We start from the raw sequence: 19,475 nt of genomic DNA on the forward strand, positions 1-19,475 counted from the left end.
GAGGGGGGAGGGGGTTGCTATTCCACGTGTGGCGAGGTGGCGATGGGAACAAATAAAGGCAGACAGTATGAATTATGTACTTGTGTATATATGTATATGTCTGTGTGTGTATATATATGTGTACATTGAGATGTATAGGAATGTATATTTGCTTGTGTGGACATGTATGTATATACATGTGTATGTGGGCGGGTTGGGCCATTCTTTCGTCTCTTTCCTTGCCCTACCTCGCTAATGCGGGAGACAGCGACAAAGCAAAATAAATAAAATATATATTTATGTTTATGTTTATATGTTGATATGTATATGTTCCCATTTGCTCCCTTATCTTACGCACTTTATTTACCTCCTTCCAGAACATCTTTTTATTCTCCCTAAAATTTAATGATACTCTCTCACCCCAACCCTCATTTGCCCTCTTTTTCACCTCTTGCACCTTTCTCTTGACCTCCATTGGAACTTCAGTGAAGGGCACAAATGGGGAGGTGATAACAAGTAGTGGTGATGTGAGAAGGAGATGGAGTGAGTATTTTGAAGGTTTGTTGAATGTGTTTGATGATGGAGTGGCAGATATAGGGTGTTTTGGTCGAGGTGGTGTGCAAAGTGAGAGGGTTAGGGAAAATGATTTGGTAAACAGAGAAGAGGTAGTAAAAGCTTTGTGGAAGATGAAAGCCGGCAAGGCAGCAGGTTTGGATGGTATTGCAGTGGAATTTCTTAAAAAAGGGGGTGACTGTATTATTGACTGGTTGGTAAGGTTATTTAATGTATGCATGACTCATGGTGAGGTGCCTGAGGATTGGCGGAATGTGTGCATAGTGCCATTGTACAAAGGCAAAGGGGATAAGAGTGAGTGCTCAAATTACAGAGGTATAAGTTTGTTGAGTATTCCTGGTAAATTATATGGGAGGGTATTGATTGAGAGGGTGAAGGCATGTACAGAGCATCAGATTGGGAAAGAGCAGTGTGGTTTCAGAAGTGGTAGAGGATGTGTGGATCAGGTGTTTGCTTTGAAGAATGTATGTGAGAAATACTTAGAAAAGCAAATGGATTTGTATGTAGCATTTATGGATCTGGAGAAGGCATATGATAGAGTTGATAGAGATGCTCTGTGGAAGGTATTAAGAATATATGGTGTGGGAGGCAAGTTGTTAGAAGCAGTGAAAAGTTTTTATCGAGGATGTAAGGCATGTGTACATGTAGGAAGAGAGGAAAGTGATTGGTTCTCAGTGAATGTAGGTTTGCGGCAGGGGTGTGTGATGTCTCCATGGTTGTTTAATTTGTTTATGGATGGGGTTGTTAGGGAGGTGAATGCAAGAGTTTTGGAAAGAGGGGCAAGTATGAAGTCTGTTGTGGATGAGAGAGCTTGGGAAGTGAGTCAGTTGTTGTTCGCTGATGATACAGCGCTGGTGGCTGATTCATGTGAGAAACTGCAGAAGCTGGTGACTGAGTTTGGTAAAGTGTGTGAAAGAAGAAAGTTAAGAGTAAATGTGAATAAGAGCAAGGTTATTAGGTACAGTAGGGTTGAGGGTCAAGTCAATTGGGAGGTAAGTTTGAATGGAGAAAAACTGGAGGAAGTAAAGTGTTTTAGATATCTGGGAGTGGATCTGGCAGCGGATGGAACCATGGAAGCGGAAGTGAATCATAGGGTGGGGGAGAGGGCGAAAATCCTGGGAGCCTTGAAGAATGTGTGGAAGTCGAGAACATTATCTCGGAAAGCTAAAATGGGTATGTTTGAAGGAATAGTGGTTCCAACAATGCTGTATGGTTGCGAGGCGTGGGCTATGGATAGAGTTGTGCCCAGGAGGGTGGATGTGCTGGAAATGAGATGTTTGAGGACAAGGTGTGGTGTGAGGTGGTTTGATCGAGTAAGTAACGTAAGGGTAAGAGAGATGTGTGGAAATAAAAAGAGCGTGGTTGAGAGAGCAGAAGAGGGTGTTTTGAAATGGTTTGGGCACATGGAGAGAATGAGTGAGGAAAGATTGACCAAGAGGATATATGTGTCGGAGGTGGAGGGAACGAGTAGAAGTGGGAGACCAAATTGGAGGTGGAAAGATGGAGTGAAAAAGATTTTGTGTGATCAGGGCCTGAACATGCAGGAGGGTGAAAGGAGGGCAAGGAATAGAGTGAATTGGATCGATGTGGTATACCGGGGTTGACGTGCTGTCAGTGGATTGAATCAGGGCATATGAAGCGTCTGGGGTAAACCATGGAAAGTTGTGTGGGGCCTGGATGTGGAAAGGGAGCTATGGTTTCAGGCATTATTGCATGACAGCTAGAGACTGAGTGTGAACGAATGGGGCCTTTGTTGTCTTTTCCTAGTGCTACCTTGCACACATGAGGGGGGGAGGGGGATGGTGTTCCATGTGTGGCGAGGTGGCAATGGGAGTGAATCGGGGCAGACAGTGTGAATTGTGTGCATAGGTATATATGTATGTGTCTGTGTGTGTATATATATGTGTACATTGAGATGTATAGGTATGTATATTTGCATGTTGGACGTGTATGTATATACATTGTGTATGGGGGTGGGTTGGGCCATTTCTTTCGTCTGTTTCCTTGCGCTACCTCGCAAACGCGGGAGACAGCGACAAAGCAAAATATGTATATGTATGTGTATGGGTGTTCTTCATCTTTTTCCCGGTACTACCTTGCTGTTGTGGGAAATGGCAGTCAAGTATGATAAATAAGAATATATACTGAAAAACAATTAGTGTTAAATACCTTGGTTCAGAATACCATTACAAGAGTGATTCATAGTGACAGTAATTTGCAATGTCGGTAGGGGCATATTCAGAAGAAAGCTTGTGTAGGTTTTCAGTGGTTGCTAGGTCACGTTAAAACAGAAAATGAATAGAAATGGGTAACTTCTTGAGGTGTTATGTAAACACACATACCTTGTGTTATGAAGGAAGATTTTACAGGTTTGATTATTTTTTGTTAAAGTGTAGGCAATGTAAATATGTAAGTTTGTGATCTGGGAACAAGGATTCTGTTGTCACAGTCTATTAGAAAATAAGCTAAAAAACACCAGTGATTTTTCATCTTCACACTGAACCTTAAGAGCATCAGAGAGAGCACTTGGTCATTAGAGTAGGTGAAAACACTATTTTGACCCTTAGATAGATTATATCCACCAGTATTTCACTTTAGACTCACAAAGGCCTCCAGGGTCATTGTTGCAGAAATGTAGGTGGCATTTCCTGGCAAACAACCTATATTTCTCGGTTGTCTACAATTTTGCTATGTTACGTATTTATATTGCATAGGGAGGGAGTTTTGAAATCTCATAATTATCACGTCTTTTAAGAAGATCCGCTTTTTAAGAGAGTGATTGGTTAACACTGGGAAGTTAACAAGTGTAGCATAAGTCTTACTGTATAATAATGCTGCTCTGACATGACAAAAGGGACTATAGTTTTAGAGTAGAAGGCATTACTGTCAAGTCAGTTAAAGATTTAGATTCCTTATGATTAAGGCTATCTTGTGCTAGTAAGCTTCATTGCTGTTACTGGTATTACTTCAGGGGATCAGTCCAAGAGCTGAGAAAAGAAAATTGATGGTTTTGAATAAGGCAGAGAAATGAGAAAGAAAGCTTGGATAAGCTTGTCATTGAACACTATTTTAGCCAAGTACTGTATCAGACTTTTTTTTCCAAAATGAATTACAGCCTGGTATGGACTTAAATGAATAAATGTACCAAAACTAGTTGGTTGTAACAAGATCCACAAGGAAGAGACAAAAGGGACAGATGAAAGAGGAACCACCAAAGGACAGACATTTAGAGATGTTAAGGAAATTGTTTAAAAGCAAGACCAGAGGGTAACACACCTAAAAGAGAAGTTAATAGACTAAGGAATCTGTTCTAGGATCACGAAAGGTGTCATGAGGTGAGGGTGAACTAAGGGAACTGAAACATAAAGTCATTAGGTATGAACTAAGATTCTATGTAGTGGAGATTCAGTAGGCATATAATTAGAGGAAAGAAGATTTTTTTTTTTTTTTTTTTTTTTTTTGCTTTGTCGCTGTCTCCCGCATTTGCGAGGTAGCGCAAGGAAACAGACGAAAGAAATGGCCCAACCCACCCCATACACATGTATATACATACGTCCACACACGCAAATATACATACCTACACAGCTTTCCATGGTTTACCCCAGACGCTTCACATGCCCTGATTCAATCCACTGACAGCACGTCAACCCCGGTATACCACATCGATCCAATTCACTCTATTCCTTGCCCTCCTTTCACCCTCCTGCATGTTCAGGCCCCGATAAAGAAGATGAATTCATTAAAAAGCAAATAAGCTGTGAGGGATCTTTTTTTAGTTGTCCTTTATGCTGTTCGTTAAAAGAAAGGGCTAAAACACATGCAGAATCTACTGAGAGTAATGGGTATGGAGGTGCAAAAGAAGCAATTTCAGTAGCTCTTCAGTTGTAGGGAAGGACTAGAACATACACTAAATGTATTGACAGTCGTGGGCAAGGGGTTACAGAAGGAGCAATTTTCGCTGCGGAACATGTGATGAAAAGCATGAACATTGATGTAAAGGAACCTAGAACTGGAGTCATACAAATAAGGAGCTCAGGAATTTAAATAAAGCTGTATGGACTTAGAAATGGAGCAGTTAAGGAAGCGTATGGCTTAGTTGATGAAAAGTTTAGGAAAGTACAGAACAACTAGTGCTTGTTAGCTAAAAGAGAGATTTTACAGAAAGAGAAACAGAGGCACAGTTGAACACATAAGGATCCAGCTGAGATGTGGATGGCACAAAAATAAGTAAGCTTAGTAAAGCAGGATGGTAATAGATGTAATGGCTGATAAATTTACTTGGTCATACATCAGATAAGGAGGAAAGTGGAAAGAAAGAAGAAATGTTTATTAAATGATTACTGTAGAATTGCCAGATGCAGTTTCATTGATAAAAGAAAAAAGAATTATTGGTTGTAATCAATGTAAGGGGGTGACCAGCTTAGGTTATGTGACTTGGATTCATCTGGTTGGAGGTACTTAGGCAAGTTGAGAGACTTAAAGACAAGGTGTAATTCAGTCAAAAGACAAAAAACTGGAGTCACCAAACAAGGTATGAGGACCAAGCACCTTGCCAACATTTTGGAGGACTGTTGAATATGTTTAATGATAGAATGGCAGATGTAGGGTGTTGGGTCGGTGTGGTATACGAAGTGAAAGAGTCATGGAGAGTGGTTTGGTGAAGAGAAAAGAGGAGGGGAAAGTCTTGTGTAAGATGAAATGTGGCAAGGTAGCTGAAGTGAATGGTATTGCAGTTGAATTTACTAAGAATGGGGTGACTGTGTTGTTGATTGGTTGGTATGATACTGTGACATGATTGTGCGCAGGGACAGCGAGTTGCAGCTTTCAGTCAGCCACGTGATCACGAGTGTAAACAATCATTAATCTACAGTGTACTGTATTGCCAGAATTTTTTTGGATTTTGTGTTTTGTGTTTTTGCATTCCATCATGTTTACAAAATGCCCATCTGTGTCTCCTACCTCTGGTGAGAAAAGGAAGCTAATTATTCTTGAGATGAAGTTAAAGGTAATTGCCCAGCATAAAGGCGGCAAGCCATCACACATGAATTAGGACTTTCAAATTCAACAATATCAACTATCTTAAAGGACAAGAAGCGAATCAGTGATGCAATGAAATCTTCCGCATCGTTTAAATCCGAGTCATCATGAAGAAAAGAACTGGGCCAATTGATATGGAAAAATTACTTGTCATGTGGATGGAGAACCAGATACAGAAGTGCATACTGCGTAGTCTACTGACAATCCAGGCTAAGGCAAGAAGTCTTTTTCATGTGTTAAAATGGCGTGCCAATGACCCTACGTTTTGCAAATGTTTACAGCAAGTCATGGGTGGTTTCAACACTTCAAAAGATGTCATAATTTTGATAATGTAAATGTTAGCGGTGAGGCAGCAAGTGTTGACATTGAAGGTGCCAAAGCTTTTAAGGAAGGGCTGCATAGGATAATTGTGGATGAGAAATATAAGTGCTCTGAGAATGTTTAAGGTAGGTATTAAATGTATTTTGGACATAATATTTTCAACTTATGGTGGGTTTATTGGAACATAACCCCATCATAAGTCGGGGAGCGTCTTTATTCATAATGAGATATCTTGGGGATGGGACCTAACTCTAAACACAAAATCCATTTATGTGTCACATACACCATATACACATAGCCTGAAGGTAATTTATACAATGTTTTTAATAATTTTGTGCATGAAACAGAGTTTGTATACACTGAACCATCAGAAAGGTAAGGTTTCACAACCTCAGACACCCATGTGGACAACCTGTGGTTGTTTGGCATCATCTTCATTCCTGACTTTGAATTTATATGCTACTGATAAGCAATCATTTTCTTACACGTATTCATAAATATGCACTTAACAGTAAAAAAGATATGAAATTCCATTAATACCATTAATGAGTTTCTATCCATAATGTCGTGTCGCTGGTCAAAAAGTTTTAGATTTTGGATTTTCATCTTAGGGATGCTCAGCCCATATTACCATCAGCACACTTCAGTTAGAACTCACACTCCTCCTACTATACGCCTGTTCCTGTATGTCTGCTAGTACTGGTGAATGCTCTCGTCAGCTTTTGTATTGTTTTTCATGCATTACACATATATTTTATTTACATTTAACACTTTTTGCGGTGGCATTTCTGGACTCCCTTTACTTGTGTTTATACCTTGAGTGAAAAGTCACCATCAACAAAGTTGTATCATCAGAATACATTCTCTTTGAAAAGCTCACTTCAAAGGAGTCTATCCTTTTCCTGCTAGTAATTGTATCATAGCCTTGAAAATGTAGGAATGCTTGAAGAAAGAGTCCTAAGTTTTATACTGATAATGAATAATAACTATGTTTAAGCTGCTCAACAGACTTTTTTCTTTAGAGGTATACACAATAGAAGAGGACTCAAACCACATGAGAGACACTGTAGCAGGTCATGAAGGGCATCAAATGTACATGGACTAAAGTGGACTGGTGAATGGAAAGTTGACCATGGATCTGTGAAGGGCTAAAAACATACTATGAATAATGAATAGGCACCTTGAAAATGTTTATTGAATTGTCAGTATCACAGGCTCAAAAACAGGAACTAGAGAGGAATTGGTGCATTGTAATTACTTAACTGGACTGCTTGGGGAGGAAGTTTTAAACTCTCAGGGCCCCACTTCTTGAATATTCTCTTTTTTTGCAGAGCCTTTTAAACTAATGTATGCTGTTCGCATTTACCATGTTCTTATTCAGTTCATTTCATTTTTTTACCATTCTTTTATTATAAAATATATAAGTTCTTATTTACTTTTTTCTTTGTTTTTTTTTCTTAATTTCACATTATCTCCTCTGGTAGTTCTGTCTCGACATCTTTCAAAGAAATAGTTACTGTATATGTCATTGATGAAATCGTCAAACTTTTTGGTTATGATGGGTCACCACTTGCCCTTCTCTCCTCCATGGTGGGCAAATTTAAAGCTAGCTTTTCCCAGTAATTAGATATCTTAGTTTTGATGTTGTGCTAAGGTGTATGTAAAATCGTGCTGGAAAAAAAAAATTATGTTATGGTGGCCACCTGCCTGTCTCATTGTGGTCCATTCATAACCTTGGCACAATTATAGATAATGTGGTATACATATATTGTCTAAGGAAAAAACATTTTAATTTCTGTGCACTGGGGGAAGGCCATTGCTGATGATTTGTGCAGTTTAGATGCTAACATTGTACTTTATTTCTCCTGCTTTCTAGGCAGGATTTCTAAGGATATTTTATGGATTTTCATTTCAGGTTTTGAAGAGAGTAGACAAGATAGAATAGTATTACAAGACATTGATGGCAGTGCATTGCAGCTTCTTATTGATTATGTTTACACAGCAGAAGTTTTAGTAACTGAAGAGAATGTACAGGTGAGATCTTTTATTAGGTATTAACTTCATAACTGTTGTGATTCATAGTGTCTTTGATTTTGATGTATTGATAGAATGAAGAATGATTGGGAACATTGAATAGCTCAGCATTTTGTAAGGTGTACCCATAAGTTGTTTGGTAATTCTATAGTATATTTTCAAGCAAAAAATGAACTCATATAGGATCCTCTTCTATGGGGTTCCCAGAGTGCTTGGGAAACTGACCTCATCCACTGAGTGAGACCAAAAGTCAAGAAATGTGGTAATGTTCTATGCATGTGAATGTGGGTGAGTTCAGGACTGTGGAGCTATAAGCTTTTAATATCTTCAATATGGAAGTTGCATTTTAGGGATAAAAAGTCTTTCAATATGTTGAGTCAATGATTGTTATGTTGGTGAAGTGGATGATGTACATAATGCAGACTAGAAAGTGTAACTTGTATGTGCCTGGGGAATGTAGTTTCAGATGGGTGGAATGGAGTTTAAACCATTCCCTTTTGTGATAAAAGCTACATTTGTTATCTGATGTGTCAAGATATTTTTTACTTTTATATTTTGGTTTGGATATATGGAAAGAATGAGTGAGGAGATATTGACAGAGGATGTATCTCTCAGAAGTGTTGGGAACAAGAAGAGGGATATGGAGATGAAAGGATGGAGTGAAAAAGATTACAAGTGATCAGGGTCTGAAAATGCTGGAGGTAAAGGTGTGCATGGGATAAAGTGAATTGGAACAATGTGGTATATAGGGGCCAGTGGACTGAACCAGGGCATGTAATGTGGTTTGGGGAAACCATGGAAAGATCTGTGGGACCTAGTTGTGCATTACACATGACAGCTAAAGAATGAGTGTAAGTAAATGCAGCCTTTCTTGGTCTGTTCCTGGCACTACTTTGTTAATGTGGGTAACAACAATCAGGTATGAAAAGATAAAAATCTAAATGTATTATGAATACGAGTGCACCAAGAAAAAATAATCAGAAAAACTTACAGTATGTGGGATATGATGAAGGGACTAAAGAATCAGCCTCATTTATCAGATATGAATAGATTAAGAACAGTCTCATTTGCTTACATCTGCTCTCTAAGTGTCATGTATGGTGCACCAAATCAGGTCCCCCTCTTCAATGCCAAGTTCAAGAGACCTTTCCATGTGGTTTTTTCTAGACCACTTTATATGCCCTGGTTCAGCCCAGCACATCACTCCTTGTATACCACATTTCTATAGTTCACTGTCCCATGCACACGTCGAAATCTTCTATGTATTTAGGCCCCAAGAAGTGAAACCATCTTTGACTCCATTCTTCCTTCTCATTCTCAGTTTTCCTCCTCCTCCTTGTGCCCTTATTTGCTCACTTCTGCTCTCTTGCTGTCATGTGTAATGCAGCAGATCATAGCCCCCAGTTGTCAGCCGGAGCCCTTCAACCTTTTCATGATTTCTCTTGACTGCTTCATGTTCTCTGGCTGAACATAGCACACCACCCCCTCTGTATCACATTGCTTCAATTTGCTCTGTCCAGTGCACACATCACACCCTCCAACTTGTTCAGGCCCAAAATGCTCATATCATTTTTTATTCTTTTCTATCTTTTCCTCATTCCCTACACTTCTGACAAGTGTGTGTCAGTCAGTCTTTTGTCAAACCACTTCAATGTTGTATCAACCATACTCTTCATACTACCACATGTCTCTCTTATCTTTTCCTTTCTTACTTGATCGATCCTTCAGACACCACACAGTGTCCACAAGCATTTCATTTCAAATGAGTGCCCACTCCTGAGTAGCAGTTCTCTTGTCAGTTGCAGGCTTAACTCAATATGAGAACAGTGTCTTTTCCTCTCTATTGACAGATTGTGCTTTTATGTTTTCAAGTGTTGTGTTGATAACCCGTTCACCATTATGGTGCCAAGAAATGGGCAAATAGTCCAAATTCTTTCTGCAACATGTGCAGTGAATATACATTAATATCGCTAAAACATTCTTTCACACCCCTCATTAGAAAATGCTATGAGCATTACTTTATCCTGGGTAACCAGGATAAAAGGTGAGCCCTCCATATTTTTTATGTCACATGTCATGTTTCTCACAGCATAGACAAAAGGTTCACACCGTGTGCTTTTTACCATTCCTGTGGTTGATGAGAACCCAAAGATCATGCTTCAGATTGCTACTTCTGCTTGACAGATATAAATGTTATAACATCAGAATCCAAGCCTACTGTTAAATATCCTAATTTACCATCTGCTATGAGACCATTACCCCACAGTCAGGAATTACCTGTGTCAGAGCCTCCGCCTCCAAGAAACATGACACTGAGTGACAATGAGTCTGGTGATGAGAAAGTAGACCAAGGAGATGACATTATTGGATCCAACATTTGAAGCAAGCTTTTCTTCAAGTGAACCACATTTGCTGAGTCAAGGGGATCTTAATGATCTCATCCACGATTTAAATTTGTCTTAAGAAGCAAGCTGAACTTTTTGGGTTCCAGGTTAAAGGGCTGGAATCTTCCCCGGGTTGAAACTCCAATTTGGTCTCCCACCTCCTTGTTCCCTCCACCTCTGACACATATATCCACTTGATCAATCTTTCCTCACTCATTCTCTCCATGTGACCAAACCATTTTAAAATTCCCTCTTCTGCTCTCTCAACCACACTCTTTTTATTACCACACATCTCTCTTACCCTATTATTACTTACTCGATCAAACCACCTCGCACCACATATTGTCCTCAAACATCTCATTTCCAGCACATCCACCCTCCTCTGCACAACTCTATATATAGCCCATGCCTTGCAACCATATAACATTGTTGGAACCACTATTCCTTCAAACTTATCCATTTTTGCTTTCTGAGATAATGTTCTCGACTTCCACACATTATTCAACACTCCCAGAACTTTTACCTCCTCCCCCCACCCTATGATTCACTTCTGCTTCCATGGTTCCATCCGCTGCCAAATCCACTCCCAGATACCTAAAACACTTTACTTCCTCCAGTTTTTCTCCATTCAAACTTACCTCCCAATTGACTTGTCCCTCAACCCTACTGTACCTAAACAATCCTAAACAACCATGGAGACATCACACACCCCTGCCGCAAACCTACATTCACTGAGAACCAATCACTTTCCTCTCTTCCTACACGTACACATGCCTTACATTCTCGATGAAAACTTTTCATTGCTTCTAACAACTTGCCTCCCACACCATATATTCTTAATACCTTCCAAAGAGCATCTCTATCAACTCTATCATATGCCTTCTCCAGATCCATAAATGCTACATACAAATCCATTTGCGTTTCTAAGTATTTCTCACATACATTCTTCAAAGCAAACACCTGATCCATACATCCTCTACCACTTCTGAACCACACTGCTCTTCCCCAGTCTGATGCTCTGTACATGCCTTCACTCTCTCAATCAGTACCCTCCCATATAATTTCCCTGGAATACTCAACAAACTTATACCTCTGTAATTTGAGCACTTACTCTTATCCCCTTTGCCTTTGTACAATGGCACTATAAAAGCATTCCACCAATCCTCAGGCACCTCTATGAATCATACATACATTAAATAACCTTACCAACCAGTCAGCAATACAGTCACCCCCTTTTTTTAATAAATTCCACTGCAATACCACCCAAAACTGCTGCCTTGCCGGCTTTCATCTTCCGCAAAGCTTTTACTACCTCCTCTCTGTTTACCAAATCATTTTCCCTAACCCTCTCACTTTGCACACCACCTTGACCAAAGCACCCTATATCTGCCACTCTATCATCAAACACATTCAACAAACCTTCAAAATACTCACTCCATCTCCTTCTCACATCACCACTACTTGTTATCACCTCACCATTTGCCCCCTTCACTGGTTCCCATTTGTTCCCTTATCTTACGCACTTTATTTACCTCTTTCCAAAACATCTTTTTATTCTCCTAAAATTTAATGATTCTCACCCCAACTCTCATTTGCCCTCTTTTTCACCTCTTGCACCTTTCTCTTGACCTCCTGCCTCTTTCTTTTATACATCTCCCACTCATTTGCATTATTTCCCCTGCAAAAGTCTTCGAAATGCCTCTCTCTTCTCTTTCACTAATAATCTTGCTTCTTCACCCCACCACTCACTACCCTTTCTAATCTGCCCACCTCCCACACTTCTCATGCCACAAGCATCTTTTCGTAAGCCAACACTGCTTTCCTTAATACATCCCATTCCTCCCCCACTCCCCTTACCTCCTTTGTTCTCACCTTTTTCCATTCTGTATTCAGTCTCTCCTTGTACTACCTCACACAAGTCTCCTTCCCAAGCTCACTTACTTTCACCACTCTCTTCCCCCCAACATTCTCTCTTCTTTTCTGAAAACCTCTACAAATCTTCACCTTCACTTCCACAAGATAATGATCAGACATCCCTCCAGTTGCACCTCTTAGCACATTAACATCCAAAAGTCTCTCTTTCACGCTGCTATCAATAAACACGTAATCCAATAATGCTCTCTGGCCATCTCTCCTACTTACATACGTATACTTGTGTATATCTCTCTTTTTGAACCAGGTATTCCCGATCACCAGTCCTTTTTCAGCACATAAATCTACAAGCTCTTCACCATTTCCACTGAACACCCCATGTATACCAATTATTCCCTCAACTGCCACATTACTCACCTTTGCATTCAAATCACCCATCACTATAACCCGGTCTCGTGCATCAAAACCACTAATACACTCGTTCAGCTGCTCCCAAAACACTTGCCTCTCATGATCTTTCTTCTCATGCCCAGGTGCATATGCGCCAATAATCACCCATCTCTCTCCATCAACTTTCATTTTTACCCATATTAATCTAGAGTTTACTTTCTTACACTCTATCACATATTCCCACCACTCCTGTTTCAGGAGTAGTGCTACTCCTTCCCTTGCTCTTGTCCTCTCACTAACCCCTGACTTTACTCCCAAGACATTTCCAAACCACTCTTCCCCTTTATCTTTGAGCTTCGTTTCACTCAGAGCCAAAACATTCAGGTTACTTTCCTCAAACATACTGCCTATCTCTCCTTTTTTCTCATCTTGGTTACATCCACACACATTTAGACACCCCCAATCTGAGCCTTCGAGGAGGATGAGCACTTCCCACGTGACTCCTTCTTCTGTTTCTCCTTTTAGAAAGTTAAAATACAAGGAGGGGAGGGTTTCTAGCCCCCCACTCCCATCCCCTTTAGTCGCTTCCTACGACATGTGAGGAATGCGTGGGAAGTATTCTTTCTCCCCTATCCCCTATGTGTATCCCCTATATATATATATATATATATATATATATATATATATATATATATATATATATATATATCCCTGGGGATAGGGGAGAAAGAATACTTCCCACGTATTCCCTGCGTGTCGTAGAAGGTGACTAAAAGGGGAGGGAGCGGGTGGCTGGAAATCCTCCCCTCTCGTTTTTTTTTTTTTTAATTTTCCAAAAGAAGGAACAGAGAAGGGGGCCAGGTGAGGATATTCCCTCTAAGGCCCAGTCCTCTGTTCTTAACGCTACCTCGCTAACGCGGGAAATGGCGAATAGTATGAAAGAAAGAAAAGTAAGATATATATATATATATATATATATATTCTTTTCTTTCAAACTATTCGCCATTTCCCGCATTAGCGAGGTAGCGTTAAGAACAGAGGACTGGGCCTTTGAGGGAATACCCTCACCTGGCCCAATTCTCTGTTCCTTCTTTTGGGGGGGGGGGACGAGAGGGGAGGATTTGCAGCCCCCCGCTCCCTCCCCTTTTAGTCGCCTTCTACGACACGCAGGGAATACGTGGGAAGTACTCTTAATCCCCTATCCCCAGGGATAATATATATATATATATACATATATATATTATCCCTAGGGATAGGGGAGAAAGAATACTTCCCACATATTCCCTGCGTGTCGTAGAATGCGACTAAAAGGGAAGGGAGCGGGAGGCTGGAAATCCTCCCCTCTCATTTTTTTAATTTTACAAAAGAAGTAACAGAAGGGGGCCAAGTGAGGATATTCCCTCAAAGGCCCAGTCCTTTGTTCTTAATGCTACCTCGCTAACGCTGGAAATGGTGAATAGTATGAAAGAAAATATATATATATATATTTTTTTTTTTTTATATATACTTTGTCGCTGTCTCCCGCGTTTGTGAGGTAGCGCAAGGAAACAGACGAAAGAAATGGCCCAACCCCCCCCCCATACACATGTATATACATACGTCCACACACGCAAATATACATACCTACACAGCTTTCCATGGTTTACCCCAGACGCTTCACATGCCTTGATTCAATCCACTGACAGCACGTCAACCCCGGTATACCACATCGCTCCAATTCACTCTATTCCTTGCCCTCCTTTCACCCTCCTGCATGTTCAGGCCCCGATCACACAAAATCTTTTTCACTCCATCTTTCCACCTCCAATTTGGTCTCCCTCTTCTCCTTGCTCCCTCCACCTCCGACACATATATCCTCTTGGTCAATCTTTCCTCACTCATCCTCTCCATGTGCCCAAACCACTTCAAAACACCCTCTTCTGCTCTCTCAACCACGCTCTTTTTATTTCCACACATCTCTCTTACCCTTACGTTACTCACTCGATCAAACCACCTCACACCACACATTGTCCTCAAACATCTCATTTCCAGCACATCCATCCTCCTGCGCACAACTCTATCCATAGCCCACGCCTCGTAACCATACAACATTGTTGGAACCACTATTCCTTCAAACTTACCCATTTTTGCTTTCCGAGATAATGTTCTCGACTTCCACACATTCTTCAAGGCCCCCAGAATTTTCGCCCCCTCCCCCACCCTATGATCCACTTCCGCTTCCATGGTTCCATCCGCTGCCAGATCCACTCCCAGATATCTAAAACACTTCACTTCCTCCAGTTTTTCTCCATTCAAACTCACCTCCCAATTGACTTGACCCTCAACCCTACTGTACCTAATAACCTTGCTCTTATTCACATTTACTCTTAACTTTCTTCTTCCACACACTTTACCAAACTCAGTCACCAGCTTCTGCAGTTTCTATATATATATATATATATATATATATATATATATATATATATATATATATATATATATATAAATATAAATGTATATATATATATAAAAAAAATATATATATATACATCATAGGGTGGGGGAGGGGGCGAAAATCCTGGGAGCCTTGAAGAATGTGTGGAAGTCGAGAACATTATCTCGGAAAGCAAAAATGGTTATGTTTGAAGGAATAGTGGTTCCAACAATGTTGTATGGTTGCGAGACGTGGGCTATGGATAGAGTTGTGCGCAGGAGGGTGGATGTGCTGGAAATGAGATGTTTGAGGACAATGTGTGGTGTGAGGTGGTTTGATCGAGTAAGTAATGTAAGGGTAAGAGAGATGTGTGGAAATAAAAAGAGCGTGGTTGAGAGAGCAGAAGAGGGTGTTTTGAAATGGTTTAGGCACATGGAGAGAATGAGTGAGGAAAGATTGACCAAGAGGGTATATGTGTCGGAGGTGGAGGGAACAAGGAGAAGTGGGAGACCAAATTGGAGGTGGAAAGATGGAGTGAAAAAGATTTTGAGTGAACAGGGCCTGAACATGCAGGAGGATGAAAGGCGGGCAAGGAATAGAGTGAATTGGATGGATGTGGTATACCGGGGTTGACGTGCTGTCAGTGGATTGAATCAGGGCATGTGAAGCGTCTGGGGTAAACCATGGAAAGCTGTGTGGGGCCTGGATGTGGAAAGGGAGCTGTGGTTTCGGGCATTATTGCATGACAGCTAGAGACTGAGTGTGAACGAATGGGGCCTTTGTTGTCTTTTCCTAGCGCTACCTTGCACACATGAGGGGGGAGGGGGATGGTATTCCATGTGTGGCGAGGTGGCGATGGGAATGAATAAAGGCAGACAGTGTGAATTGAGTGCATGGGTATATATGTATGTGTCTGTGTGTGTATATATATGTGTACATGGAGATGTATAGGTATGTATATTTGCGTGTGTGGACATGTATGTATATACATGTGTATGGGGGTGGGTTGGGCCACTATTTGCCATTTCCTGCATTAATGAGGTAGCGTTAAAAACAGAGGATTGAGCCTTTGAGGGAATATCCTTACTAGGCCCCCTTCTTGTTCCTTCTTTTGGAAAATCAAAAAGCGAGAGGGGAGGATTTCCTGACTCCTCCTCCCACCCCTTTTAGTTGCCTTTTACGACATGCAGGGAATACATGAGAAGTATTCTTTCTTCCCAATATTTTATTTATTTATTATACTTTGTTGCCGTCTCCTGCATTAGTGAGGTAGCACAAGGAAACAGACGAAAGAATGGCCCAACCCACCCACATACACATGTATATACATACACAGCCACACACGCACATTTACATACCTATACATTTCCATGTATACGTACATATACATACACAGACATATACATATATACACATGTACACATTTATACTTGCTGCCTTCATCCATTCCCCTCGCCACCCTGCCACACATGAAATGGCAACCCCCCTCTCCCCGTGCGTGCTCGAGGTAGCGCTAGGAAAAGACAACAAAGGCCACATTCGTTTACATTCCGTCTCTAGCTGTCATGTATAATGCACCGAAACCACAGTTCCCTTTCCTCATCCAGGCCCCACAAAACTTTCCATGGTTTACCCCAGACACCTCACGTGCCCTTGTTCAATCTATTGACAGCACGTTGACCCTGGTATACCCCATCGTTCCATTTCACTCTATTCCTTGCACGCCTTTCATCCTCCTGTATGTTCAGGCCCCAATCGCTCAAAAATCTTTTTCACTCCATCCTTCCACCTCCAATTTGGTCTCCCACTTCTTCTCATTCCCTCTACCTCTGACACATATATCCTCTTTGTCAGTCTTTCCTTACTCATTCTATTCATGTTTACTCATTCTGTTCATGTGACCAAACCATTTCAATACACCCTCTTCTGCTTTCTCAACCACACTCTTTTTATTACCACACATCTCTAATATCCTTTCATTACTTAATCAAACCACCTCTCACCACATATTATCATTAAACATTTCATTCCCAACACATCCACTCTCCTCCACACAACCCTATATACTATAGCCCATGCTTCACAACCATATAACATTGTTGGAACCACTATTCCTTCAAACGTACCCATTTTTGCTCCGAGATAATGTTCAAATCTTTCACACATTCTTCAATGCTCCAAGAACCTTCATCCTCTCCCCCACCCTGTGACTCACTTCTGCTTCCATGGTTCCATATGCTGCTAAGTCCTCTCCCAGATATCTAAAACACTTCACTTCCTCCAGTTTTTCTCCATTCAAACTTATTAACTTGTCCGTCAATCCTTCTGAACCTAATAACCTTGCTCTTGTTCACATTTACTCTCAACTTTTTTCTTTCACACACTTTACCAAACTCAGCTACCAACTTCTACAGTTTTTCACCCGAATCAACCACCAGCGCTGTATCATCAGCAAACAACAACTGACTCACTTTCCAAGCCCTCTCATCCACAACAGACTGCATAGTTGCCCCTCTCTCCAAAACTCTTGCATTTACCTCCCTAACCACACCCATCCATAAACATATTAAACTACTTGTAACCATGCCTTACATCGTTGGTCAAAACTTTTTACTGCCTCTAGCAACTTATCTACCACACCATATACTCAAAACATTCCACAAAACATATTTATGAACCCTATCATATGCCTTCTCCAAATCCATGAATGCTACTTACAAATCCATCTATTTTTATAAGTATTTCTTACATACATTCTTCAAAGCAAACACCTGATCCACACATCCTCTACCACTTCTGAAACCACACTTCTCTTCTCCAGTCTGATGCTCTGTACATGCCTTTACCCTCTCAATCAATATCCTCCCCTATAGTTTCCCAGGAATATTCAACAGACTTATGCCTCTGTAATTTGAACACTCACTTTAAATCCCCTTTGTCTTTGTACAGTGGCACTATGCATGCATTCCACTAATCCTCAGGCACTTCATGATCCATACTTCTATTGAATATGCTTACCAACCAATCACCAACAGAGTCACTCCCTTTTTTAATAAATTCCACTGCAGTACCATCCAAACCTGCCGCCTTGCTGGCTTTCATATTCCGCAAAGCTTTCCCTACCTCTTCTCTGTTTACCAAACCATTCTCCCTGACCCCTCTCACTTCACACACCACCCCAACCAAAACAGCCTATATCTGCCACGCTATCATCAAACACATTCAACAAACCTTCAAAATACTAATTCCATCTCCTTACTTCATCACTACTTGTTATTACTTCCCCATTAGCCCCCTTCACCAATGTTCCCATTTGTTCTCTTGTCTTAGGAGCTTTATTTACTGCCTTCCAAAACATCTTTTTATTCTCCCTAAAATTTAATGATACTCTCTCACCCCAACTCTCATTTGCTCTCTTTTTCACCTCTTGCACCTTTCTCTTGACTTCCTGCTGCTTTCTTTAATACATCTCCCAGACATTTGCACTACTTCCTTGCAAAAATCATCCAAACACCTCTCTCTTCTCTTTCACTAACAATCTTACTTCATCATACCACCACTTACTACCCTATCTAATCTGCCCACCTCCCACCTTTCTCATGCCACAAGCATCTTTTGCGTAAGCCACCACTGCTTCCTTGAATACATCCCATTCTTCCCCCATTCCCCTTATGTCATATGCTCTCACCTTTTGCCATTTTGCACTCAATCTCTCGTGGTACTTCCTCACACAAGACTCCTTTCCAAGCTCACTTACTCTCACCACTCTCTTCTCCCCAACGTTCTTTCTTCTTTTCTGATAACCTCTACAAACCTTCACCTTCGCCTCCACTAGATAGTGATTCGACATCCCTTCAGCTACCCCTCTTTGCACGTTAACATCCAGAAGTCTCTTTCACGCGCCTATCAGTTGACATGTAATCCAATAACGCTATCTGGCCATCTCTCCTACTCACATATGTATACTTATGTATATCTCTTTTTAAGCCAGGTATTCCCAGTCATCAGTCCTTTTTCAGCACATAAATCCACAAGCTCTTCACCATTTCCATTTACAACACTGAATGCCCATGTACACCTATTATACCCTCAACTGCCACATTACTCACCTTCACATTCAAATCACCCATCACTATAACCCAGTCTCGTGTATCAAAGCTGCTTACACACTCACTCAGCAGCTCCCAAAACACTTGCCTCTCATGATTTTTCTTCTCGTGACCAGGTGCATAGGCACCAATAATCACCCATCTCTCTTCATCAACTATCAGTTTTACCCATATCAACATAGAGTTTACTTTCTTGCACTCTATCACATATTCCCACAACTCCTGCTTCAGGTGTAGTGTTACTCCTTCCTTTGCTCTTGTCTTCTTACCAACCCCTGACTTTACTCCCAAGACATTCCCAAACAACTCTTCCCCTTTACCCTTGAGCTACGTGTCACTTAGAGCCAAAACATCCAGGTTCCT

The 19,475-nt window shown here is 40.9% G+C and overlaps 1 protein-coding gene across 2 annotated transcripts in view; it reads left to right on the top strand.

Annotated features, from left to right (window-relative positions):
- kel (kelch protein) overlaps positions 1-19,475 on the top strand; it is a 300,707-nt gene that overhangs the window by 169,539 nt on the left and 111,693 nt on the right. For both annotated transcript variants that reach the window (XM_071685307.1, XM_071685298.1), the window contains one exon: positions 7,826-7,944. In XM_071685307.1, coding sequence (XP_071541408.1) covers positions 7,826-7,944 — 119 coding nt within the window. The remainder of the gene's footprint in view (positions 1-7,825; positions 7,945-19,475) is intronic.

The sequence above is a fragment of the Panulirus ornatus genome, chromosome 3, assembly GCF_036320965.1.
Source record: "Panulirus ornatus isolate Po-2019 chromosome 3, ASM3632096v1, whole genome shotgun sequence".
NCBI lineage: Eukaryota > Metazoa > Arthropoda > Malacostraca > Decapoda > Palinuridae > Panulirus > Panulirus ornatus.